Here is a 27,839-nt window from a genome sequence, read left to right on the forward strand (position 1 = left end):
GTAGCTTGTCATATATCAACATGGTATGCTTTTCGGAGCAAAAAGGATTACCTCAATTTCATGACACCAAGACAAAGGGCTAACGCGTAAAAGGACAAAGAAGATCACGTTACTTTTCCTAAGGTTAGCAAATGCACTAAATTCCCAACCGTCAAGGTAGGGTATAACCCCGATGCCCAGTGTACAACATTGAAGTGCATACTATATACTATAACCCCGATGCCATGTATATACTATATAGTTCATTCGCCCCAAATTCAATTCAAATCACCCCAATGTATATATAGCAAACAAATATTAGTAATCATTCTTGACAACTTATTTCGATCCGAGGAGCGAAAAGGAATCGGCAATCAGAATGGCGATGGCGAGGGGAAGCTCTGGCCTCGCTTACCCGGAACGATTTCATGCTGCTGCTGCTGCGTATGCAGGTTTTGATGGATCTCCCCCCGACCCTAATAGCTCTAAGTTCTCCAACGAAGTCGCTTTGCTCCTCTTTGCCCTTTACCAGCAGGTCCCTTTTTCCTTCTTTCCTTCTTGCCCGTTTCCTTTTTTTTTAAATTGTAATTTTGTTGGTTAAATGGCTTGATCTGATTTTCCCTTATGTTGAGTTACGGCAGAGGAGGGATAACTGATAGGAGTACTTAATCTATAAGGCGCCTTTGGCATATTATTCCCGTTGAAATTCTCGTAGATCTGGACTTTCATTTCCCTGTATTGTTATGATAGGAAATATATTGTTTGATGAAATCATTTGCTATTTCTTATTATATGTAAATTCGCAGCTTTCAGAAGAGAACAAATCGTGAATGTATTCTGGTCCAACGAAATAGTTTACATAATTCATAGAGTACTATTTATGCACTCCCGTACATATGCACGTGATCAACAAGGAGTAAACCAAGCTGAAGTTTAAATCTAAACAGATTTAAACTTGGCAATGTCCTTGGCAATGTCCTTCATATTTATATAAGATTATAAATACAACTAAAATACAAACCAATTTTCTGTTATAACTAACCTAATATGCTAATACGTACCCCTCCAGTTGGAGTAAATACATTATATATGCCCAAAACTACTTTTTGACCTAACGCCTTTCGTGAATATGTCAGAGGAGTAGAGGAGGCAAAATTAGCGGTCACAGAGGCTAAGACTGCTGCGTTTGATCGGATGTATGAGGAGCTGGGGGGCAAAGGTGGGGATAAGAAGCTATTTCGGTTGGCCAAAGCGAGAGAGAGGAAGGCTCGTGACTTGGATCAAGTGAGGTGCATCAAAGACGAGGAAGGTAGAGTATTGACAGAAGACTCCCAGATTAAGCATAGATGGCAGACGTACTTTCATAAACTTCTAAATGAAGAGGGGAGCGGTAGCATCGTGCTAGGGGAGTTGGGACACTCCGAGAGTTACCGAGACTTTGGGTACTGTAGGCGTATCAAGGTTGAGGAGGTAGTGGGAGCTGTGGGTAAGATGAGTCGGGGCAAAGCGACAGGACCAGACGAGATTCCAGTAGAATTTTGGAGGTATGTGGGTAGAGCGGGCTTAGAAAGGCTGACTGGGCTGTTTAATGTTATTTTCAAGACGAAGAGGATGCCAGATGAGTGGAGATGTAGTTTGATGATTTCATTGTTTAAGAACAAAGGTGATATCCAGAATTATAACAATTATAGGGGCATCAAGTTGTTAAGTCATACCATAAAAGTTTGGGGGAGGGTGGTGGAAGGGAGGGTGAGGAGGGCGATATCTATTTCTGAAAATCAGTTCGGGTTCATGTCGGGACGTTCTACTACGGAAGCTATCCACCTTATAAGGAGGTTGGTGGAACAATACAGGGAGAGGAAGAGGAATTTGCACATGGTGTTTATTGACCTAGAAAAGGCGTATGACAGGGTCCCTAGGGACGTTCTTTGGCAATGCCTGGAAGTGAAAGGGGTGCCGGTAGCATACATTGAATCGATAAAGGATATGTATGATGGAGTTAAGACTCGGGTCGGGACCGCAGGAGGTGACTCCGAGCTTTTTTCGGTGATTATGGGGTTACACCAAGGATCTGTGCTTAGCCCATTCTTATTTGCTCTGGCGATGGATGCCTTGACACACCATATTCAAGGGGAGGTGCCATGGTGTATGTTGTTCGCTGATGATATAGTTCTGATCGATGAGTCGCGTAGCAGTGTTAATGAGAGACTGGAGGTGTGGAGGCAGGCTTTGGAGATTAAAGGTTTCAAGTTGAGTAGGACCAAAACGGAATATCTGGAGTGTAAGTTCAGCGGCCTGTCGGGGGAAGCGGACGGGGTGGTGAGGCTCGACTCACAAGTCATCCTCAAGAGAGGAAGTTTCAAGTACCTAGGGTCTATTATCCAGGGAGATTGACGGGACGTCACGCACCGCATTGGGGTGGGGTGGATGAAATGGCGGTTAGCATCTGGAGTCCTGTGTGACAAGAGGGTATCACCGAAACTCAAAGGTAAGTTCTACAGAGCGGTGGTTAGGCCGACTATGTTATATGGGGCTGAGTGTTGGCCAATTAAGAATTCACGTATCCAGAAGATGAGAGTAGCCGAGATGAGGATGTTGAGATGGATGTGCGGGCATACTAAACTGGATAAGATAAGGAATGAAGATATTAGGGAGAAGGTGTGCGTTGCTCCCATGGACGACAAGATGCGGGAAGCGAGGCTTAGGTGGTTTGGACACGTGCAGAGGAGAACCATAGATTCCCCGGTTAGGAGGTGCGAGCGGTTGGCTTTGGCAGGTACGAGAAGAGGTAGAGGGCGGCCTAAGAAGAATCGGGGCGAGGTGATCAGGCAAGACATGACGCGACTCCAGATTTCCGAGGACATGGCTCTTGATAGGAACGTGTGGAGGTCGAGCATTAGGGTTGTAGGCTAGGGGGTAGTTCATAGTTTTTCCCTCTTTGTACCGGGTAGTCTGATAGAGTTTTGCCTATGTCTGGTAACGGTCTATGTTATATTCACACTATTTTGTTGTTTTGCATATGATTGTATTATTGCACCCCCTTTCACTTATTTGGTGTATTTTAAGATATTATTATTACTTCTCTTGCTTCTTTTGTTGTTACAGATCTCTTCTTTCGTTTCTTTTCTGAAATTATTATCTCTTCTGTTGAGCCGAGGGTCTCTCGGAAACAGCCTCTCTACCCTTCCGGAGTAGGGGTAAGGTCTGCGTACATCCTACCCTCCCCAGACCCCACTAGTGGGATTTTACTGGGTATATTGTTGTTGTTGTTGTTGTTGCCTTTCGTGAATATGTCAGCCTTTTGTTCTCTAGTACGAACATAAACATAGCTTGTGTGACTTACTCCTATATGAATTTAACCTAACAAAAAGGAAAATCAACTGTTATGTGTCCGTATGCTCGTGAAAGATTGGATTTGCTACTACCTAACATGAGATGTTATTTAAAATAAGACCTAAAGTAAGACTGTTCCCCTCAAGGTGTTTGGATGTCTTTGTTACGTTCAAATACATCTTAGAATTAGAGGAATGTTCGATGAGAGGGTGATAATGTGTGTATTCATTGGGGACCCAAAAGGACAAAAGAGATGACGTGTTTATGACCTCAAGTCAAGGTGAGTCTTCACATCAATAGATGTAGTATGTATGAAGAAGAGTCTCCTTTTGAGGAAGGCAAGGTACATGACATTGAGTTGTATCAAGGAACTCTCACAAAAAGAATAATTTAGAACAAATGATGTAGATTTTTTTCTTTTGGTATATGCCTTGTCTATGGGATTTTATCAATTATTAGTAAAATTACTTACCTTATCAGAAAAAAGAAAGGCTCTCAGGGAGAGGAATCTTCATTGGTGACAAATATACAAGTGCAACAGTTGGAGTCACAAAAAAATAATACTAATGAGCATCTTCACAAGAATGTGGATGAGCATATGCAATCCAAAGTAAAATAAAATGAAACAAGCACACCAAAAAATGAAGTTAATGGGAACAAATGTGAGGAACAGTCTGCTATGAAGCAAGAAAAGCTTGGTATATTGAGGTGATAGGAAGATTGAGGGGTGGACTCATACTTCCTGGAGTTTCGAACCAGCTTATACCTCTCACAAAGTGAGGTTGGGCCCACAAAGCAAGCCTACTGCAACTTCTTTGATTATTAAAAAAATGAGGAACAACTTGTACAAGCCAAATTACAAAGCAGGCTACAACAAGAGAAGAAAGCACCATCATATTTGAGGAATCATATGCAACCAACAGTCGAAAAAACCCATCTTCGGAATGTTGGAGTTCTCAGAGTCCATTTATAGTTGGAACTCTCGGCAACTAAGGGATTGTATGAGGGCCCTTGGGTGATTTGTGGCGATTTTAGCATCACTGAGTTCCCATGTGATAGAAAACATTGTTCTAGGTTTAGTAGAGGAATGCTGGAGTTCTTCGAGTTCATTGAAGATTTGAGTTTGATAGATCCTCTTTTATTTGGGGGAAAGTATACACGGTCAAGAAATAGTTTCAACTCTAGGATTTACAGATTCTTGTATTGTTTCGAGTGGGATGATCTCTTTAGTGCAATCAAACAATCCAAGCTCCCATGTGTTGTCTCGGATCACTGACCACTAATCCTAGAGTGCGGGCGTTGGTCTAGAAATGCCTCTTATTTTAAGTTTGAAGATATGTGGTTGGAGCATTGTGATTTTGAGGAATTGGACAAAAATTGGCGGATATCTTTTAGTATTTTGGCAAGCCGGATTATATTTTTGCTACGAAGCTTAAGCTACTGAAATTCAAGCTTAAAAAATGGACAAGTCCTGTTTTGGCCATTACAGGAAAGCTCCTATCCTGAATAAGGTCATGGAACTCGATCAAGCAGCTGAAGAAGCACCACTCTCGAATTATCTTTTGCTCTCAAAAGCCAACTTACATCTGGAGCTTGAGGACATTTTTTAAATGGAAGAAATTTCCTAGAGACAGAAGTCTAAGTGTTTTGTGTTGAGGCAAGGGGACAACAACACTGCTTCTTCCACAAGATGGCAAACTCCCACAGGAGATGCAATCATATAGACAACCCGAAGATTGGAGGAGTCCTATCTAAAAATGAAGATGCCATAAAAAAATGAGATCCGTAGGTTTTATGGAGCTTTGTATCGGGAGAATGAGACTTGGAGACCACATTGGGAATATGCGACCGCCCTAGCATTTCCAGCGAGGAAAAAGAGTTGCTTGAAAGACCCCTCCAGGATGAGGAAATTCATGGGATTATCAAAAGTTGTGAAAGTGACAAGGCATCGGGCCCCAATGGTTTCTCAACTGGATTTTTCAAAAAGTGTTGGACGATTATAAAAGTTGATTTGTTTAATGCTCTCAATCACTTTTACAACTCTGAATACTTTGATAGAAGTTTAAATTCCTTCTTCATAACACTTATTCCCAAGAAGATCGGTGCAAAGGAACTCAAAAGATTATAGACCTATCAGTTTGATAGGTAGCTTCTGTAAGATCTTCTCCAAAGCATTGGTAGATAAGCCAAAAAATGCACTGCCCAGTCTTGTCAGCTCCTCTCAAATGGCATTTCTCAGTGATAGAAACATTACAAATGCTGCGTTGATCGCTAATGAATGCTTGGATTCCAGGATGAAGTCAAGGAAGCCGGGAATCATTTGCACGTCGGACATTGAAAATGCGTTTGACCATGTAAATTGAGAATTTTTGTTGAATTTATTGAGTCGATTGGGCTTCGGTAGCAAATGGATTAATTGGGTGAGATTTTATTTATCCACAATAAAATTCTCCGTTCTCATCAACCATAACCCCCATGGTTTTTTTTTCCTCACAAAGAGGCCTCAGACAAGGAGATCCTCTTTCTCCTTCTCTTTTCATTCTAGTTATATAGGGACTTAGCAAAATGTTATGTAGTGCAACTCAGGAAGGCTGGATTTATGGTTTTCATGCGGATTGTAGATGTACAAGGAATCTCAAAATTTCTCACATTTTATATGCGGATGATACTTTGATCATGTGTAATGCAGAACATCATAAGAACATCAGGTTATGATTTTGAGGATGATTCTATCTTTCTTTGAAGCCGTCTCGGGATTACATATAAACTTTTCAAATAGCTCTCGGTTTCCTCTCAACAATGTGCCAGATATTAGCGGACTGCAAAATGTTTATCCTTATCTACTTGGGCTTACCTTTCGGGGATAAATTCAAATCCTTATATGTTATGAACGAGGTTCTTGAGAAGATGGAGAAAAAGTTGGCAAATTGGAAAAATCAATGCCTCTCTTTAGGTGTCAGAATCACTCTCATCAGTAGTGTTCTTAGTGCAATTCCTACTTATATGCTGTCTCTTTTTTAGGTACGATCCTCTGTCTTGAAGCGCATGGACAAATTGAGGAGAGACTTTCTTTGGAAAGGCAACAAACAATCTCACTCCTCTCTTGTTAATAGGAAGACAGTTGCTGAAGATAAAGAATAGGGGATTTGAGAATCAAGAACTTGAGGAACCATAATGAAAGCTTATTACTGAAATAGCACCGGAGATTCAATAAGGAAGACAATGCACTTTGGAGGAGAACCTTGGTGGAAAAATTCTCTCTTGAGAATCAATGACTCACCAAAGCATCCACAACACCTCGTGGCACTGGAATTTGAAAGCATATTAGAGGAGGTTGGAATAACTTTGAGGCAGATATGGGCTTCATTCTTGGAAATGGAAGGAAAATAAGGCTCTGGAAAGATGCATGGATGGGCGACACTCCTCTTAAAGATCAATACAATATTTCTTCCCGCACAATGGGGTAGTTGCTGAATTTATTCAATGCAAGGCTGGAATCTCTTTCCTTGAAGGAACTTAAATGATTGGGAAATGGAAAGTTTATGTCTTTTGCTTCAGCGACACCATAGCCTTGGATCACAATAAAATAGATTTTGTCAAATGGGAGGGATATTTCCAAAGGTCTCTTTACAGTCAAAAGTTGATTCGTTGGAATCAAGCAACAATGGGGATTATTCGCCTTGGAAAATTTTTTGGCTTAGCAAGGCTCCTTTGAAAGTCTCTTGCTTCTCTTGGATCATGGCTGGGGAAGTTTGTCTGACTCATTGGCCACCTCTTCTCGCATTATAGAGTTAACAATCAACCATTGAACATGTTTTGGCAATACTTGGCATGTCTTGGACCATGCCAAAATTCATTTTTGAGCGATTGCAATGCTGGAAAAAAAGGGATTGCGCAAGAGATCACAACAGACTTGGAATACCATTCCCCAAGCCATTTGGTGGACTATTTGGCTTGAAAGAAATAGCAGATTTTTTTATGGCAACAAGAGAAACATAGATAGCCTTGAACAATGATGTATTTGTTTGCTCGATTTTTGGTGCAACCTGCTTATTGTACATGATGAAGTTGGATTTCTAGATATGATAGAGGAACTGCACTTTTTGTAATTATGTCATTGGGCACTGGCTTAGAGCAAGTATATATAAATCTTTGATTACTTATTCAAAAAAGAAAAAAAGAAAAATTCATCTTCGAAATACTAGTGTATAGCTTCTTTAGGTAAAGCCCATTCTCAAACCACTTTAGTTATGAACGTTTCTCTTCAGCACACAAGACATTCTTGTGTACCAGTTTCAATTGTGCCTAGAAATTAGTTTGAAGCCATGAAAGATGAAAGGTGGATGCAAGCTATACAAGCAAAAAATTTAGAGACAAGTTGCACATGGACGCTATTGCCACTACCAAAAAGTAAGAAGGCAATAGGTTGTCGATGGATCTATAAGATCAAATATCGTGCAAACGGATCCATAGAGTAGTTTAAGACAAGGCGTCTAGGACATAATTAAGTAAATAAAAATGTGCTTCTTCTAACAATTTAAGCTTTTAGTGAGATGGTTACCCAATACAGAGCTAGAATCGTGTATTATTAGTTTACTCAATATTGGACCCCCCCTATGATATGTTGTCCACACTCCAAATGTCCAGTCCTGATATGCGGGGGTGGGGGGGAGGGGGTTCTAAGGTAATCATTGGTGGAGGAAACGAGTTGTTGTCTCCTTATACAGTCTTGGGCGATCCTCTTCCCTAGAGCTAACTTATGATGTTGAATTAGGCCCAGGGTACTATCTCGCCGAGCTATATGCTTAACACCTGCAAGTTGAATTGATTAGAAACAACTTAAAGTTCCATTATTTTGTGGAGTCAAATGCACTATGATTCTTTTTCCCTTTTTTTTTTGGGGGGGGGGGGGTGGTGTTAGAGGGTTGATGGCATATGTTGTTGTTGTTGTATCATTTTTAAGAAACATAAGTTTTTAGTTCCCGTTTATAATTCAAGTTCCTTTCATTAGCCAAAAAAAAAAAGAGAGTAAGTTTTAGCATGGTTCATTCTCTTCAGTTGTGCTATTGGGTGTAAGGCTTAAGACTACTAAGTTTAGAAAATGGAGGGTAGAGAATAGACTGATTTTTCTTACAGTCAAATCTTTTTTCAAAGTTTGCTGGTGAGAGAGGAGACAAATTTTCCACATTTATCGATTTGGATACCAAGGGTGCCCAAGAAAGTATATTTTTTTGCATGGTTGGCAGTGAGGTGAGCGATTATGACGGCTGGTAATCCAAAGAGAAATATTACTTATTTTAGTTGGTGTTATATGTGCAAATGTTCGGGTGAAGAAGTTGATCATCTTTTGGTCATTGTAGGGTGGCGTCAGGTCGGTGGAGGGTGATCTTGAATTGGTGGTTTGGTATATAGTGGGTGATGCAAGGCACTGTCAAAATATGTGTTGCATAGCTGGACTGTTAGACGAAGGAGATGAAGCAAACGGCTTGGGAGGTTACTTTGCTAGCTCTTATGTGGGTCGTATGGAATGAGAGAAATAGGAGTGTTTGAGGAGATTGAATATGATTTTGTACATTTAAGGAATAGCCTTTTGTCTGTGATTGTTTTTTGGTGCACCCATAAGATTCCTATCTATATAGATGATTGGGTGTCGTTCCATAAGAATCATGTTCTTTTGTAATTTCTCTACTTTTTGGTATGCCTCTTGTATACGAGAGTCTTTCTCTCCCAATACTAATAAAATTATTTACCTTATAAAAAGAAATGATTTTTCTTTCTCTTGTTTATGCACTCTATAATTGTTTGCTGAATTCCAAAGGATCTGGCACATAGTATGACTATTGATATTCTTGTTGTGTCTAATTGGTGCAGGCAATTGTAGGACCTTGTAAGATTCCTAAGCCTAGAAGTTGGAGTCCAGTAGAACAAAGCAAATGGACAAGGTTTCTTTTAATGAGCTCTATCATTCGAATATTATCTAATCTTGATTTTCATCATCTACTTTATTCGAGGAAGTTTTTCTTTTACCTTTTTCATTACATGATAAACATATTTGTGCTAAATTCTCTTATGTCTGCATAAAATTAGTTTAGACATACATTCCATTGCCTAACTGAAGTTGATGTAGCTTAAAAACAAGATAGCACCCAAAATAACATTGAATTTTATTTATTTCTACTCTGGTTAGTTGAAAATAAAGTTGTCTATTAGTAACTGATAATGTCTACCTAGTAGTTTGCAGTAGTCTTTATCTTTAAGTTAGAATAGAGTGTTAATTGTTCTATGAATACTAACTGCTTAGAGATACTTATTGAAAATTTAAAAGGAAACCGTTTAGAGCTACTTATTTATGAATAGGACTGTTCTGTATTATGTTGAGAAAGTAGATACTAGTTCTTTTTCCTTCTTATAAGTTTCTCAAAAAAACACACAAGAGTCTTATTCATAAATAAGTAATTCTAGACGTTTTTCCATAAATAGTTAATTAATTCATTTGGTATTACAGGCCCCTTCTTCCTCCTCCATTCTCCTTCTTTCCCCCTCTCAGCCTCTCCTCTCTCCCATTCTCTATTTCTCTCCTCTTTCTCTCTCTCTCCCTCTTCCTAGCTTTTCTTTATCTCATTTGCTCTTTCTCTTTGTTCTCTCTCAAATCTTCTTTCTTTCTTGCTTCTGTTTCTTCTCATTCTCATTTCCCCCTTTGTTTTCCCTTCTCTCATTTGTGCTGCGACATCAGAAGGTCTCCAGCAGCAGAGCTTTAAGTAGAGTCATTGCTACAGGCTAACAATTTCATTAGTTTATAATCGAAGGAGTGTTATAACAGTTAGCAACAGCCAGGGATGGGAAGACATCAGTGTTGTCAAAGGCTCATTTAAGGCGCTTTTAAGCCCTGAAGCCCAAAGAAGCTCAAGGAGGTTGCACTTCAGTGTAAGGCAAGAAACTAAGACATGCGCCTCATTGCCCATGAGTTTTATTGTGAATCAAGCGGGAATAAACAACAAATATAATTAGAAAATAAGTGTATTAGCTGTAAAGGAAAACATTATGAATAACAACAACAACAACAACAAGCCCAGTAGTTTCCCACAAGTGGGGTCTAGGGAAGGTAAGATGTACGCAGCCTTACCCCTACCTCTGGAAGGGCAAAGAGGCAGGAAAACATTATGAATGAATTTGTTATTTTGTTTTATTATTTTGTTCTTGAATTACATACATATTTTTGTTTTTTACCGTCATTGCGCCTTTTCTTACTAAAGCTAGTACTTTTATGTGCTTTTTGCGCTTAAAGCCCAATAGACTTAAAGCGCTTTTTACAGCTTTTCACTTTTGACAACACCTGAAGACAAGCGGTTGACGACAATCAGTTGTCTAAGGCAAATAGTGGTGCCATAGGCGAGAAGAACCTTGGTCGTTGTAATAGGAAAACATTTGCAGTCTCATTCGCATTGAACAATTGTGGGGTCATAACTAATGGCATATTATGCGTCAATTGGCTTCTGAAACAGATAACAACTGATGATAAGTAATATAATTGAATATTCGGAAAAGGGCTAACAATATCCCTATCGTTTGGTAAAAGGTTTACTATCGAGCTCCGTCCACCTATTGGTCCGAAAATACATACAATGTTATCTTCTGGTCTAAAATTACCCCCGCAACTAACGGCAGAATTTGTGGCCCCCACTTTTAATGTGTTGGCATCACGTAATTGGGCCACGTGGCTCCTTATTTTTATTCCTTATATTCAGATTTACCCGCCTCATTATTTGACCCGCCCCAACTCTATTATAACCCGAGCCCTCTTTTTTCTTTTTCTTCTTTTTTCCCGTTCTTCTTCGAGGATATCTGCACATTTCTCCATTTTTTTCCTTCTCCCCAAATGATCCAATCAGAATCAGGAAATCTTGTTCCAAAAATTTATGTACTCCTTTATTTTCATGCTATAGCGTATGTACTTGATACTTTCTTATTAATAAAATTACCTTACCATTATTAAAACTATATATTCCTTTCTTTTCACATTCTTTTCCTTAACAGTGTAGGATCCAAACCGGGTCTTAATGTATCTTCTTATTGTTGGATGTATCTCTGTTCTCTTGGGTCGTCGTGTAATAGCTGAAATTGTTTGTTTCTGCCTTCCAGATATAACAGCCATTGAGATGAAAAAGAAGTACTTAACCATTTAAGATGAACAATTAGAATCTCAAGATGGTTACAGGTGATAGACTGGTATTAGACACTTCACATATTTTATTCAAATTCTTGATGTTTCAGTCTTAAATTACTCTAAGACTTCTAATTATTTATTCCATATGTGAGCTACCAAAATTATTTTTATAGGAGGTTTCTGTACTTTTTCATTCCCTAAACAGGCCAGTCAAAAAAAATTAATTTTGGTATTAAAAGTTTTTTGGTAAATTGTTCTAGGATTGAAACTTTGAGGAAGTGAACAAGGAGAGATGGTGTTAATTTTGCAGTGAAGATGTTTTGATAAATTCTAGGTTTGAGACTTTGAGGAAGTGAACAAGGAGAGGTGGTGTTGTAAATGAGGGCAAAGTTTTTCGGAAATTTCAGAGGTAGCCGGAAAAGATGGATTGCTTCGGAATCCTGTGGTTATGGCTGAAAATAGGGCGGTGAAGATGCAAGATTTTCAAGTTATAAAATAATTGGGGCGGGTCGGATAATGGGGCGGGTATATTATACCCATATGTATTGTCTGACCCACTAAGCCACGTGACCCAATTATGTGATGCCAACACATTAAAAGTGGGGTCCACAAATTCTGCCGTTAGTCGCGGGGGTAATTTTAGACCAGAAGATAACGTTGTATGTATTTTCGGACCAATAGGTGGACGGAGCTCCATAGTAAACCATTTACCAAACGATAGGGGCATCTTTAGCTCTTTTTCCTTGAATATTTATTGACCTGTTTGGTGTTGAACAGGTCGCCTATATGTCAAATTTAGAGACGAGATAACAAGCAGGGGAAAAGATTGATTAATGGGATTATGAAATTGGAATATTAATAATCAAGATTCATCATGATAGTCAGTCCTAGCCCAAAAGGTAATTCATTATTTCATTATTAAACAGGTATCCCAGAGCCAGCAATAAAAAGATAAAAGGATAAAAAGAAGAAAAAGAGGAGAAGAGAAGAAAAGAAAACAGGACATCCCAGTGCCACAGCCAAAAAAAAAAATCCTACTCACAGCTGTTAATATTCCATATGCATTATTGTGGGCTGAATTTGTATTCTAAAAGGTGGTCCTATATTTGTAGCTGGAATGGACTTGGTAACATGGCTTCCACTGAGGCAATGCGTCTCTTCGTAAAAATATTAGAGGTCTGTGCAGAGCTAACCCTGCCTATCTTGATAATTTTCGCGGTATGAATGAAAAAATTAAACAACTTTTATTTATTATGGAACATGAATAGGAAGAAGATCCAGGTTGGTATTCCAGGGCCTCAAATTTTGTTTCAGAGCCTGTAATTGACGGAGATATGAATGTGAGTTTCCCTTTCCTTTGTATGATTCTTTAATTCTTTTCTCTCTTTCTTTTTCCCTAATCTGAGCTTTCATCTTTTCCTTTAACTTCCCATTTTCTCCTTTCGTTCAGCATAATCCAAAAGCTGAGTCAATTATTGAAAACGGAAATACTTTTCCTGAGACAAAAACTATTCCTATTGAAAATGGCAACTTGTCAGATGCTTGGGATAAAGATGCTGTATCAGAAAGTTTTGGTGCAGTTAGTGTATATGATCAATGGGTTTCACCTCCAGTATCTACTCCACGACTGAAAGCTCGATATGAGGTATTTGTTTTGCATCTCTTATTTGTTGTTGCTTTTACTCATACTCTCAACCAATCTCCATCTTCTTTCACAGCATGGAGCTGCTGTTATTGATGATAAGATGTATATATTCGGGGGCAACTACAATGGGCGTTACCTTAGCGATCTCCAGGTATGGAAACTATCTAAGATGGTGTTATATATCTATATATCTATATATCTATATATCTATATATCTATATCTATATATATAATAAATGTGTCTATATATCTATATATATCTATATATATATATATATATAAGTACAACTGGGTCGGGTCTCACCCTTTAAATACAAATGATTCTTTACCATGCTTGTCCTGGGAAGCTGGTTAACACTAGTTACTGCAGATTTTTTCATTCTTAGTCTCATTCTTTTCAACTTTTTTATGTTATTGCCTCATTAGATTTTCTTTTTCCCAATCCTAAAGAGTAGGTATTCTTCCATTGTAGTTTTTCTCCTCCTTTGGTTGCTGGACATTCAACTTTTATGGATTGGGGGTCAATGCAGGCTTTGGACTTGAAGAGTTGGACATGGTCTAGAGTTGAAGTTAAAGCAGCTGGTGGTGAGGCTTCCCCTGCACCAGTAGCTCCTTTGGCTGGTCACACCCTGGTTAGTATTGATATATGGTTTTTGTAATAATCAAATTATTGTGGTAGCTACGCCAACTTCTGCCTGGTATTTACATGGGGATTCAACCCACATAAGCATTGAGGTTTCTCTTTGCTCATATTAGTTATCCTCTGTTCTCTCTCTCTCTCTCTCTCTCTCTCTCTCTCTCTCTCTCTAGGTACCATGGGAAGGAACTAAGCTCATATCAATTGGTGGACATATGAGAAATCCTTCTGAAAGTGTGCAAGGTTTGTTCTTGTCACTTAAATTGGATTCCAATTTTTTCTTTGTATAAGAGCAGCCTAGAGATGATTCAGGTGTAGTTACTCCAAGTCATTACACCTGAAAATGGAAGTTTCTTTTCCCAGAAGAAAAGAAGAAAGAGATGAAATTACTCTTCTTGGCTTCATGATAATCATTAGAAGATTTGGGGTTTACTTTTGAGCCATTTGAAGATGTACTTTTGGCTCATTAGAATGCTTTGACCAGCTTTGGGCCTATGACTACCAATATTATCCAGTCATGCATATTGCAAGGTACTGGGTGACATACATGCACGTATGAAGATCGCAAGACGCTCTGGTCTCATTTATGTTCCATGAATATCTGCAAAGTACTATTCCATGACCTAGAGAACTTCTGGCCTTGTTTATTGGGCTTTAAATACAAAGAGAAAATAAAGCATGAGCTTTAATGAATAAAGACGCACAAAGAGAAAATAAAGCACGAGCTTTAAGTTTAACGAATAAAGACACAAACAACAGAAAAAATTCGCTCTCTACATATATACACATGTGGTTTTGCTAACCTACTACATGAAGGTAGTAGGTTAGCATTATACCAACTTTTTCACCAAAATGCCCCTTGCCACCTAATTAAAATAGAGACTTTTAAGGGCTTTTCAGTCTTTTATTTAAATCCCCAATTTCCATCTCTACATTCTCCTACACCCATCTGCCATTTCCTCCACCGTTTTGCTCTAGAGGCTCTACCCCAAATTCTGATGTCGAGAAATGTTTCTTAAAACCCCTATTATGGGATCCATGAAAATACTGTTAAGAACCTGTATTACCCTTTTTTAGAACCATCAAAAGTACAAGTTTTTAAATATAATAATCAAAATAGCAGAGGAAACCAAAGGCATTTTCAATGTCATATTCTAATCTTTTTGAATCTACATGGTGCGACATCAATATCTTATGTTCTTTTCTGTTTGAAACAGTTCATGGAATAATTTATTACTTCAAAAACGAAAAATTGAATGTAACCAGAAGATGAACACTAAGTTCGTATTGGTCAAGGTAGCATAGAGAAAAGATCCTATAAAGAACTTTGAATTTTTGAAATTGAGAAGTATGCCCGGAGATGGAAGGTTGAGAAAATTGAAAATGAAGAAAAGATTCATAGAGAGAATGCAGAGTGCTTCAGGCACGAATTTTCTACGGAAAACTAAAAGATTGAAAAGTCCTTAAAAGTCTCTAATTTTAATTAGGTTAAGGGGCACTTTCGTGAAATAAATAATGGGTACAATGCTAACCTGCTACCTTCATGTAGTAGGTAGCAAAACCCATATATGGAAGGAATTCAAGAATGATAACTACAAATTCACACTGATAAAGGAAAATATACACTTAAGAAAATAATAGTTGTATGAACAAAGGAATTGAAAAAACTACAAATTATCACAAAAAGGAAGAAGGAATTCAGACACTACAATAAAGTGAGACATTATTGTTTAGTGTCATTATTTTCCAGACAGAGCTCATGGGTAATGAGGCACATGCCTTAGCACATCTGTGTCTGCACTAAAGGCTTTGCCTAAGTGAGACAAACTACCGACCTGTTTTGGTCACCTAACTTAAAGAGTATCTTCATAGGATTCGAGTCATTACATAGAACCTTATTTACTTGATTTTTTTTTTTTTGCTTAATGCTATGTGCCATTTGTTTGCCAGTGATGGTGTTTGATCTGCAAATGCATACTTGGTCGACCTTGAAGACATATGGAAAGACACCGGTATATTTGTTTATCCCATAATGCTGTTTTACCTTTTAGTGGCTTCAAATATTCTTGGCGTCCCTGCTTCTGATTTGATGATTTCTGGGGTTGGATGTTTCCTGACTTAAATGTTGTATTCTTTCTATCCATCTGTTTCATGTCTTATAGCCTGTTTAGCCAAACTTCTCCAAGGCCAAAAGCACTCTTTTTTTTTTCCAAAGTCAGGTCTTTGGCCAAGCTTCTAGAAAGAAAAAAAGTGCTTTTGAGTAGAAACAGTAGTAGCTTTTGAGAAGCAGAAAAGAGTAGCTTCTCTCCAAAAGCACTTTTTTGAAAAGCACTTTTGAGAAAAATATACTTAGAAGTAGTTTCTAAAATCTTGGCCAACACTAATTGCTGCTCAAAAGTACTTTTTAAATTGATTAGCCAAACACAAACAACTTTTCGCCAAAAGTACTTTTCTGAGCACTTTTAGAAAAAAACACTTTTCAAAATAAAGCTGATTTTAGAAGCTTGGCCAAACAGGCTATTAGTCTAAACGAACGAAACAAACAAACTAATTATTCTTGTTTGATGAGTTGATTAACTTCTGCTTTTGCTTTTGCAGGTTTCCCGTGGAGGACATTCAGTAACCCTTGTAGGAACAAGCTTAGTAATATTTGGTGGACAAGATGCAAATCGATCTCTCCTGAATGATCTACACATTCTAAACTTAGAAACCATGGCCTGGGATGAAGTGGACACGCTGTAAGATGCTTCCAGGAAGTCTTTAAGCACGCTATTTTTTCTTCAGATTTTCTTGCTTGTCTTTTTGAAGGACATAGAAGTCAGTTACCATCTGTCTACTTTAGGAGTTTTCTCTTGTTTGGCAAAAGAAATCCTCATCTAGTTAGCTTGCATGTCTTATTGCCTGTATACATTTTCAAAAATCTACTGATGCTAATAGTGTGAACATTTACAAAGATTTTGCCCATGTATCTTTTTATCTTTCGTTAAAAAACCATCATCATTTGGTATATGCCTTTACTGGTTGCTTAAGCAGTTTACTCTTATAAGTTGGTAATATCCACTTTCCTTGACCTTATTATCTTCTTAGGGGAATGCCTCCTTCTCCAAGGTCAGATCATGCTGCCACTATACATGCAGAGCGCTACCTTCTAGTTTTTGGTGGGGGCTCACACACTGCTTGCTTCAATGATCTGCATGTTCTTGACCTGCAAACTGTGAGATAATATTTTCGGTTCCAAAAGATAGAGAACTGCTCAAATTAGAATATTATTTGTTATTGGTAACTGTTATTTAATTTAACTTTTACAGATGGAGTGGTCAAGGCCTACTCAACAGGGTGAAATACCAAGTCCACGTGCCGGCCATGCTGGTGTAACTGTTGGAGAGAATTGGTTTATTGTTGGGGGAGGCAACAACAAGAGCGGTATGCTTTGTTCTTTAAGAATAGCCACGGCGTTCATAATAGTTCCAACCGTTGTTTATGCTAGGATTTTTAATGCCTTTTTCCTTCGTCGAGGGTTCTTGGCAGAATCTACAATTTTAAATATATGAAATTTGAATAAGATATGATGACGATCTCGTTGTCTGAGCAATTTCTAGTCCATAACAGATCATGCGAGTAAGATAGTACTCCTTCTGTCCCAATTTATGTAGCAGTGTTTGACTGAGGCAGAGAAAAAAGAAGACTTTTGAAACTTGTGGTCTAAAACAAGTTATAGATATTTGTGTGGCTATAAATCATTTCATTAAGGGTAAAATGAGAAATTTAAGTTAAATTACTTTTAAATAAGTATGACATTCTTTCTGGGACAGACTAAAGAAGAAAGTATGATACTTAAATTGGGACAGAGGAAGTAGCTTTCAATTATTCCCTCTATTCCATTTGATCTGATACTCTTTCCTTTTGGTTGGTTCCGAAAAGAATGACACATTTTTGTACGTGGAAACTCTTTAACTTTTTATTTTTACCCTTGATGACATGCTCTTGTAGTCATAGCAATCACATGACATGTTTAAGACCACAAGTTCTACGGGTACTTTTGGTATGTGTCAAAAGTCTTTATTACTTAAACTTCGTGCAATACCATCATACAAAATGAAAGAGGGAGTAGTTAAATTTTTTTGGCTAGAGGGATTAGTTTTATACAGTCAGACCAGTGTTATAAATAGCGCTCGCCTCAGCGCTAATAGCGTGAGGCGATGCGATGCGAGGCAGTGTCGCTACATTCCCTCTTTTGCGTTGCGTTTCAAAATAGCGTTCGCCTTTGCCTGTGTGGCAAGAGGCGACAGTGTCGCGAGAAGCGAGTTCAGCGTCGCTTTTTAAAATAACAAAAAAGAAAAAGGGCAAAGATTAAACAAAAAGGGTTGCGATTAGGGCTTGACAACAGAGCTTCTTCAACTTCGAACAAAACAACAGAGCTTCATCTGAACTCGCGATTAGCCGATTAGGGCTCGCATTTACTGTGCCATCGTCTTCTTCATCTGAAAGCTTGAGGTTTCTGCCAAGTGCCATCTTCTTCTTCATCAAGTTTCTGCCATTGAAAGACCAGGTATGCTTCTCTGAGTATCCTTTCTTTCTTCTTCTTCTTTCTTCTTTCTCCTTCTTCTTCTCTTCTTCTTTCTATTTTTTGTCCTCTGTTTTTTGTCGAAAAGAACAGAAACAGAGGTCTGTTTTTGTGCTCTATTTTTCGAGCAAAATACAGAGGCTCCTTCCTTCCTCTTTCTTCTTCTCTTAATTTTTTTTGGCTCTGTTTTGGCAAAATAACAGAGGCTGTTTCGAGGCCCTGTTATGGCAAAATAACAGAGGCTGCTGCTTCTCTTAACAAACACTCTTGTTTTAGACTATTAGACTTTAGTTTATGAATCTACTATGAGTCTATGACTATCTATTGAGTCTTTAATTTTTGAATGATATATTTATTAATATATTATTGTTATTGAGTTTTTAGTTATATGTATATAATATTTTATGTTTTTGTATAAATTGTCGCTTCACATCAAAAAGGCGAGCGCTTCGCTGCGCGCCTCTCGCCTCAGTGAAGCGGGCCCTCGTTGCTATTTGTCGCCGCACGCTATCCAAAACACTGAGTCAGACCTCACTATAACAATATCCCTATATAACATCCATTCACTATAAAAGCCAAGTTTTTCTCATAACCAATTTTTAAGTTATATTTTACCTCTCTATAACAACTTTTTACCTATAACAACAATAGCCATATTTATAGCAAAACGCTAAAAAATTATTACCCCTCTATAACAACCATATAGAATCTTTAAAATTACTAATAATTCTAAAAATATGCACACAATCTATTCCATTAAACAAGTTTATATAACAACAACAACAACAACAATAACTACATACCCAGTATAACAAGTTTCTATCTTGCATAATATATAAGATTTGAAGATTTACACATGATATCTTTTCTATTTGACAAATTCCAAAAAATATTTAGATAGAAAATTTAACTGTTAAGCTCTTAGATTGTCTTAAAGGGAAAGCTATTGGATACCTTTTTGCTGAAATTTGGACACGAACCTTCGCCAATTCAAGCGTTAAATTAGTAAGAGAATGAAATCTACGAAACAAGCTACAATTACAAAGTTCTTCCATCAATCTTGAAAGAATTTATTTTTCTAGGTAGCTTTAAAATGTTTGCTTTAGAGTTTAAATATGTATAGGTTTAGTTATGAATTTATTAAAAATGTATTTGCTTTCTTCAATATTTAACTAGTGAAATATGCATATCTTTTGAGATTTAAATTTGAATAGTTTTCTTATCTTTTATATGTAACATTAAAAAAGAAAAAATAATTGATTTTTGAATAATTTTTATCTATAACAACCAAAAAATTATTTTAACGTCAAATGCTGTTATATGTGTGTAACAACCGTTCACTGTAAAAGCCAAATATCGTAACAAACGAGGCTGTTATAGAGAGGGTTGACTGTATCATCTTGTTACTTCCTAGAATCTTGGAGTCAATGTTGTTGGTGCATGAGAAGTGTCCCTATGTGCCCCTGAACAATTGGGAAAGGCCATTCGATAGTTCGAATGGTTGGTTAACTTTTCATGGTAAAATAGTGTTTATTTATCTCTCAACTTGTTATCCACATCTTTCCCCAAAAAAGGAAAGGTTATGTACAACCTCTTTTGATAAGGTAGTTCTCAAGTTAGAAAATGTCTTGTAGAAGATATGTTAGAGATCTACAACATTTTACATATTGGTTATGTTAGGGCCTTTCTAAAGGGTTTACGCTGATACATTGCTGCGTTGTAAGCTCGTGTTCTTTTACATTTTGAACTGTGTGAATTGCCTCAATTGTTGATGGGTTTATTGAACTTGACCCAGGAACTCTGATACTATATTCAATGGTGTGAACCACTTCACCTAAAAACTTGTGAGGTTCTAGGTTTGAGTCTTACCTCCACTAGCCCGACAAAATATTTATAGGTATTTGATCCAAGAAAGAGAGTGTCAGCCCCTGTGTAAGGACGTCTTGCGAACCTATAATAAATAAATAAATGTGTCTTCTTTCTAAGTGTTTAAGCTTGGGTTAATCTTTCAGATAAGGCGGCTTACATCATTTAATATGTCATATCAGCCAAATCTCGGTCATCTGTTGATTCTGTTCTCACTGTTAATTCGGTGCTTACAACTGTTTATCTCTACTTCTGGTTCAATTGTATATTGTCTTCGCTTATTCCCATCTCTCCGGGCTTCGCTATCTTAACTCAACTCATTGAGCCGCTAACTTTGTTCTAGGTTCGTATCTCAGCATTCTGAGTCCATTTTCTTTGTTCCAGCCCCCACTTTAGCTTGTTGAGCTTAGTCACTCTTCTCCTGTCCACTCTTGAGTTTGTTGAGCTTACTCTCTCTACTCTAGCTGACTCTTTAGCATACTAAGCCTTTTAAAAAGCCAAAGCAGAGCAAAAAACAATCAACTAGTATATAAACCCTAGAACTGAGTTACATGTGCGAGATGATGTTGACACGATAGCTTCCCATATCAGCTTTGTAAGGGTTTTCCAAATTGATTTGCAAATGTCTCTTTTTACTCTATCCCCTGCCTTAAGGTTTTGAGTTGCATGTACAAATTCTTTTCTTGATGTGTGAACTAGAGCATTGTAATACTATGAGAGTTAACAGGTTAGGAACTTGTGGGTTTGTCTCTTGGTTTTTGCATAAGCAGGTTGTGCTTAGCATGATTGTTTTCTGTGATGCATCATCTAAATAGCCGGTGCAGATGAATGAGTGAAAGTACAGAAGAAATATGAGGTCAACTGTTTCTAATCTAGTACAGAACTAGAGCATTTTAATACTATGAGGGGTCGTTTGGTATTATTAGGGAATATAATACATGTATATTCAGTACTATTCTTATACATAGCAATCCATGACATTAGCAATATCATGGTTTTTGGTACATGGATAAGCATGTATAAAGACATAACTGCCCTTCCAAAACCTTTTTCACATACAAAGCTAAAGAATGTGGAGGGTATTTTTGTATACAAACAATTTCAAAAACAATTATGCAATGTATGTTTTAACACCAAACCAAATAGTCGATAAGAAATAATCCTAGCATAATTAATCCTAGTATAACCAATCCTACAATTACTAATCTCAGCATTACTAATATACCCTATTCAGTACTATTCATATACACCCTACCAAATGACCCGTGAGAGTTAACAGGTTCAGGGGACTTGTGGGTTTGTCTCTTGGTTTATGCATAAGCTTGTTGTGCTTAGCATGATTGGTTTTCTGTGAAGAATCATCTGAATAGCCGGTGCAAAAGTACAGTAGAAATCTGAGGTCACTCTGTTTATAATCTGGGGGGGAGCGTACTGTAGATTCTAATTTTTCTAGAAAGTGAAAGCAGTAATCCGGAGTTGGACAAAAAATTATGATATCTGTGGATCACTTATATTTGCTTCAGTATGATTTTAGTTGTGGACCATTGACATCGTTCTTGTGTTTATGCTTTTTTAATTTATTTTTATTGTTTCAGTCTCTCTTACAACTTTATGCTGTTCTTATTATCTTACAATTGTTGCAGGGGTCTCTGAAACTGTTGTGCTCAACATGTCTACTTTGGCTTGGTCAGTTGTAACAACTGTTCAAGGACATGTTCCTCTTGCCACTGAGGTATTCCTGTTCCGGGCGGCGTCTTCTTTTTTCAAGCAACCTACCAGTTTTCATTTCCTTTTTTTCCCCTTTAAGTATCTGGACTGGATACAAAGCTTTTGCTTATTCTGTTTTCCAACTAAAAAATAATTTTTAGTTGGATGACTCAAATTTGAGCTGTCTGAACTAATGCCACGTGCTGCTTCTGTTGTTTCCATATCCCATTATTCTGGCTGTCCAATGTGGTCCTACGATTGAATTCCTGAGGTGTGCTCGACACTCTACAGAATCTGTGATATGTCATCAATGTGACATAATACAGCAGACAAAAATGAAGAAGAGCATCCATCAGTACCCTTGAGCTATTCAAGTTCTGATCACGCTCATCCCTGATTAAACTTCTGTGGAAATAAGCTTGACAAAATCTAGATTGTCCGTGCGGTTGCAATATCTTTAGTTACCACTAAATTGTGATGCAGACAGATATGAATATGTTACCATCTCAGGTTAAGCCTAAGTTAGAGATGATTTGAATTTTGATACTGCATTTGTTTTAGTTGTCAAAAGTTTTAACTTATTGTTCCTCATTTAAGAAGTAAACAACAATGAAATGATGTTGGAAAGTTTGGGAACTCTTCAGTTTCTACTATGCCAAGACTATTGTATTGTTCCTTATTGCCCGGGCCACTGATCATCTGGGACCTAAATGTGTTTGATGAACCTGCGTTTGCATGAAATTATTTTTCAAATAGATAACAGTACGTTGGGTTCTTAAGTATTCTTAGAGATTGATATTTTGCGTTTTTCTTTCTCCGAATATCAAATTATGCTTAAGAGATTGCTATATTGTCTTTTTCTCTAAATATCAAAGTGTTTTAGCTTCTAACTTAAGACAATTTCTTGTCCTAAAGGGCTTGAGCTTGGTCTTATGTTCATATAATGGTGAAGATATTGTAGTTTCTTTTGGAGGATACAATGGGCGATATAATAATGAGGTAATTCCAGCACAGCTAAATCATATTTATTCTCTTTGCTAGTTTGGTCAGCCCTTCCACTGGGGCAAGTGATTGTTGGTTGGTTTCTTTATCCTTGCTATGCTTCTGCTAATTAAATTTCTCTATGGTGTCTTTCATCACTGTTTTAAGGTCAGCGTACTAAAACCAAGCCACAAGTCAACCTTTCAATCCAAAGTGATTGAGACTCCTGCAGATAGTGTTTCAGCAGTGCAGAATGCGACTAATGCCACAAGAGATATGGAATCAGAGTATGGAATGGGCCAAGACGGCAAAATAACGGAAATTGTGATGGACAACGTTGAGTCCGAGCCAACGGTATTCAGATGCTTTGAAATTCATTATCTTGCATTTATGACTGGTGATGTGATGTGAATTTTGCTAGCTTTTCTTGTACACTGAGATCTCAGTTTAATTGTGCTATCAACTTTCTTTAAGATAACTAGTATGTTAATCTATCTACTCGGGAAAAAAAAACAAATAGGTACATCTATAAAGCTGCATTTGAAGTTCACATTTTGTTCTCTTCTCTGTGAGAATATGCCTCAACCAACTAGGTATGTCTTGTTTCTAAAATTCCTTGCATATTTCGAGTAGTTGATAATAGACTAAGAAAGAGATAAAAAAGCTCGTGAGAATAAAAATGTTGTTCAAACAAGACAACAAAGGATCTTTGAATTCATTGAAATTGATGATTGCTTGTTACGAAACACCACCTATGTATAGGTGTAACGTATCTTGTATAAAAACTAAAAATAGTGAAAGCAATAAATGATTGTGTGCTATAGATTTATAATTATGACTCCTCCTTAACTATTGTGAGGTGCATTTATTGGGTGGATTGAATCCACATCATTAATTGCACATGGGTGAGTTTGATTTGTTAATTCCTTGTTCATATATCTTTATATCCAACAAGAGTATTCATGGATGTTCATACTGGCAGAGTCATTTAAGTGCAGATTAAACATAGTCAATCCCAATGAAAAGAATTTAGTCTTTTTTATATAATCAACTTTAATTTATAGTCCTTGAAAGATTAACCATAGTCAATTTTAACCACTTTAGCGCACACATTTCACATGGCATAGAGACAAAGATGAGTCCCTGAGTCTGGCACACGAAACAAGCATCAAACATAGTATACCTGTGTAGGTATATGTGTTAATATCACCTAAGCAAATTTAAACCAAATAACAAACATGCTTGAAGGTTTGGCATGTCATATACTATTCAATTAGCAATTACATTTGCGGGCCATATTAGCGCTTCTGTAAAACATGTCTGGTCCTCCTATTTTAGTTTTTCCTATTTTCTCACTTTTTTTTGATGTTGAAAATTTCAAATATCTTTTCTTGCATCCCAAAAGGAAAAAAAATAAAACGTTAGGATCCAGTAGTTTGAAATATGTTCCTTTCCAGACGTGTGTAACTCACCCTCCAAGCCTTAACTGGTACCTGTTACTAGTGGGAGGTAGCAGGTATCCCGTGTAATTAGTCGAAGTGTGCGCTAGCTGGACCATACACCACGGTTATCAAAAAAAATAAAAAAATCCTTATTTCTGTAACTCAACCCTCCAGTTATAGATTTTAAGTGAAACAGAGGATCTATGATATAAGAATATGCCATTTTCTTCTTGGCCTTCAATCTTCCAACTTGTCCTAGCTTTCCAGAAATGATTAACGGTACTTCCCTCTTTTTTTCTCTCTAGCGCTTCAATCACACTAACATCTTATACCATCAGAGGCAGTTCTAAATTGGCTAAATGTCTGCTGATAGGCCTAAATGTCTAAAATTTGAGTTGAGTAGAGCGATTGGTTTCTGATATCTCAAATAGCAGGTCACTGTCACTAAATGTATATACTACTTGAGTAACAGAAAATGTAGATGTGTGGCGTTAACTGAGATATTTGTAAGAATGCAGGATTTGTTGTTCGTTAAATGTAAAAGCCAGGTAAGCCAGAACGCCAGTGCAAAACTTCGATCGCTGTTGTCTCCACAAGCTTAGCCTGCTTTCGTATTGCTTTATGCTGTTGAAGGGTTCAATAATTTGCCGTCACTTGAACATGATTTAAACTGACAAACCACTATATTGTCATATTTCTATGCGAGTTCTTTTTTGCAGTGCCATGAGTCATGACTTGTTCTCTTTGACCATACTTCTTCTGGTATCCTTCTGTTTGTCTTTTTCCTTGTCGTTCCCTTGGGACATCATCTCATAGTTTCATCATGCAGGTGAATAAAGTTGAAGAAACTAGTGAATGTCTTTTAGCAGCTCTCAAAGCTGAGAAGGAAGAAGTAGAGTCATCTCTCAGCAAAGAGAAGTTGCAGACTCTCCAGCTGAAGCAAGACTTGACAGATGCCGAGGCTCACAACAGTGACCTTTACAAGGTAACTCTCAAATTGATAGGTATACTATAAGTGAAAGCAAAGTGCTTTTTTTCCCCTTCCCATTTTTGCTTCTTTTTAAAATTTGAGTTGCACTGTAGCCTATGTTCTGTGTTTCATTGTTTTGTTTAAACTACTGGTCTGTTTTATCTTCCATCTCCGGTAAATGGCTACATGCTTTTGGTATCTTTCGGATTTGATAATGCTTTGTGGTTAAGTGGCCACTTTGTCATTTGTTGCTCCCTTTGGATACTGTTAATGTTATTATTCTCTTCAAACAGATTTTATTGTTTGGATACTTTGATGTTCAAATGCTCTCTGCAGGGCATGCTATCATATTCCATATGGGTCTTTCCTATTCTTTACTGCATTCATTTGTCTACATAAACTAATTTTCAATTTTATTCTGAAACAAGATCTGAGCTAATTTTCCAGCATTTTGGTCTTGGTGCTCATGCTCACCTAAGTGCAAGTTTAGATAACGTGAAAATATGTAGTAAGAGAAAAAGAAATATCTTTTGGAGTTTTGCACATATGTATTTGAGATCTTTAAGGGGTCGTTTGGTAGGAGGTATTAGAAAAAATAATGCAAGCATTAGCTCTATGCATTACTAATACATTGTTTGGTACCTTTTTTCAACTTGTGTATAACTAATACTTGTATTAGTTATACACCATACTTGGCATTATCCTATGCATAAGTAATGCATAGAAAACCATGGCATTAGTAATACCAAGGCTTTAATGCATGCATTAGCATGGTTAAAGACAAAATTGTCCTTAAAGTCCCTTAAAGCTAGAGAATATGGAGGGCATTTTTGTAAGCAACTGTTTTTTTAAAAAAAATTATGCAATGCATTATAATTTTAATACACCACACCAAACAATAGATAAGAAATAATATTTGCATAACTAATGTTTGCATTACTAATACATGCATTACTAATACACCTTATTCCGCACTATTCTTATACACCCTACCAAACGACCCCTAAGTAATTTCCAAAAGATAAGACTGCCACCAGGCAAGATCCAGGTCTCTGACAGCTGTGCGTCACATCTAACTTTGTATTTCTCTATTGCATATGTAGGAACTCCAATCTGTACGAGGTCAACTTGCTGCTGAACAGTCGAGTTGTTTCAAACTTGAGGTAAGAGACTATCTTTTGCTTCTTTTTTTCCTTTTCTTTCCTTTGAAAACCAATTTCTGGTTGGAGGCTTTGGTGGAAAGGGGAAATGCTTTGAACCTGCAACCAATTAGGATTTAGGATGGTACCTGCCAAAATTGTGGTTAACATTTTGACTTTAATGATTCACATGCTTTTATTGGTAACATCTTGTTGGTTATAGTTTCAGTTCTAGACTTCACCCCTGTCTCTCATTTCTATTTAAACCCAGCTTCTTTTTTTGATTAAACATGTATATGTGTTTTCTCAACCAAAAAAAAAAAAAAGGATTAATCGTGTATGTGTTAGTTATTTTTTTGGACTGGTTCCAGCCCATCAAATAACAGCAGATTTTATCAGAATGACCAGGTATTTTTGTTTATGTTGTCATTATGTCCGTCAGCATATTTGCACATTTAGTTTCTGTTTGTGGTTCATTATTTGCATGACATGATGGCAAAAATGAGTGACGATGAGAGACATGTCTACAATACATTGGACAGATCAGGAGCTAAGACACGACAGAAGTTGCGGGTTCCAATATACCCTTCTTACTTATCTCTGCCCGCATATGCACTTGCAAACATACACATACAAATAGCTTTTAAAAGTTGAACTCAGACACTACTCACTATTATCAAACTATAGCTACAACGCACTGAGAAGAGCAAAGTTTTCAAGAGAAAGGCCTGATTTATCTTAATTTGCTGAAGTGGAGGTAGTACATTAATTATAACCTCGTTTGACAGGTTGATGTTGCGGAGCTAAGACAAAAGCTACAAGGAATGGAAACATTACAAAAAGAACTTGAGCTCCTGAGACTACAAAAGGCTGCTTCTGAGCAAGCCTTGAGCGCAAAGCAAAGGCAGAGCTCTGGTGGAGTGTGGGGATGGCTTGCTCCTCCTCCTCCTAGTCAACGAGATGATGCATGAGAAAACTTCGACGCGTAGCACACACCGATATTTATTGGTTATTCTTTTAATCAAATATTTGTTATTATAAGTTCTTCCACAGATAGAATAAGATACAGTATCAGAATACTTTTAGGTGGAGCGGGATATAGTGTGTGATGGCTGGTGGGATTTTTGTTGTATAATTACCAAGAACAGTTAGTGCCGGATAATTTTCTATTGAGAGTTTCGACAGAACCTCCACTTCCAGAAGATAGAAGTTTTGGATGCGAAAGTATAGGAAGTTTTTTTTACTGGTGGTTGGAATACCGTTTGGCTGTAATGCTTAACCTCTTTAATGTAATTGATATTGTGGTATTTCAACATTATACAAGCCGAGTCAAGGCAGAAAAGGATACACGTAAACTTTCTCTTTGGATATTTTCTTATTTTAATGTTATAATTTTATGAGCGCTCAAGCGT

The 27,839-nt window shown here is 37.4% G+C and overlaps 1 protein-coding gene across 2 annotated transcripts; it reads left to right on the forward strand.

The window, feature by feature from the left end:
* Nucleotides 1-27,782, forward strand: LOC107774649 (acyl-CoA-binding domain-containing protein 4). Of its 2 annotated transcripts, XR_012703875.1 has the most exons (19): nt 1-514; nt 9,184-9,254; nt 12,589-12,652; nt 12,745-12,816; nt 12,927-13,121; nt 13,195-13,272; nt 13,652-13,753; nt 13,932-14,001; nt 15,709-15,770; nt 16,357-16,496; nt 16,846-16,972; nt 17,067-17,181; nt 21,832-21,920; nt 22,811-22,894; nt 23,045-23,230; nt 23,397-23,469; nt 25,148-25,303; nt 26,392-26,451; nt 27,216-27,341. XR_012703875.1 is itself a non-coding variant. In XM_016594258.2 (18 exons), the coding sequence occupies exons 1-18, from the start codon at nt 359-361 to the stop codon at nt 27,396-27,398; spliced, it is 2,010 nt and encodes a 669-aa protein (XP_016449744.2). In that variant the 5' UTR covers nt 1-358; the 3' UTR covers nt 27,399-27,782. The 2 variants fall into 2 exon arrangements, 1 of the variants encoding a protein (XP_016449744.2); XM_016594258.2 differs by lacking the exon at nt 23,397-23,469 and having other exon boundaries at nt 27,216-27,782.
* Nucleotides 27,783-27,839: the final 57 nt, after the last annotated feature.

Source organism: Nicotiana tabacum, chromosome 20 (genome assembly GCF_000715075.1).
Source record: "Nicotiana tabacum cultivar K326 chromosome 20, ASM71507v2, whole genome shotgun sequence".
NCBI classification, from domain to species: domain Eukaryota; kingdom Viridiplantae; phylum Streptophyta; class Magnoliopsida; order Solanales; family Solanaceae; genus Nicotiana; species Nicotiana tabacum.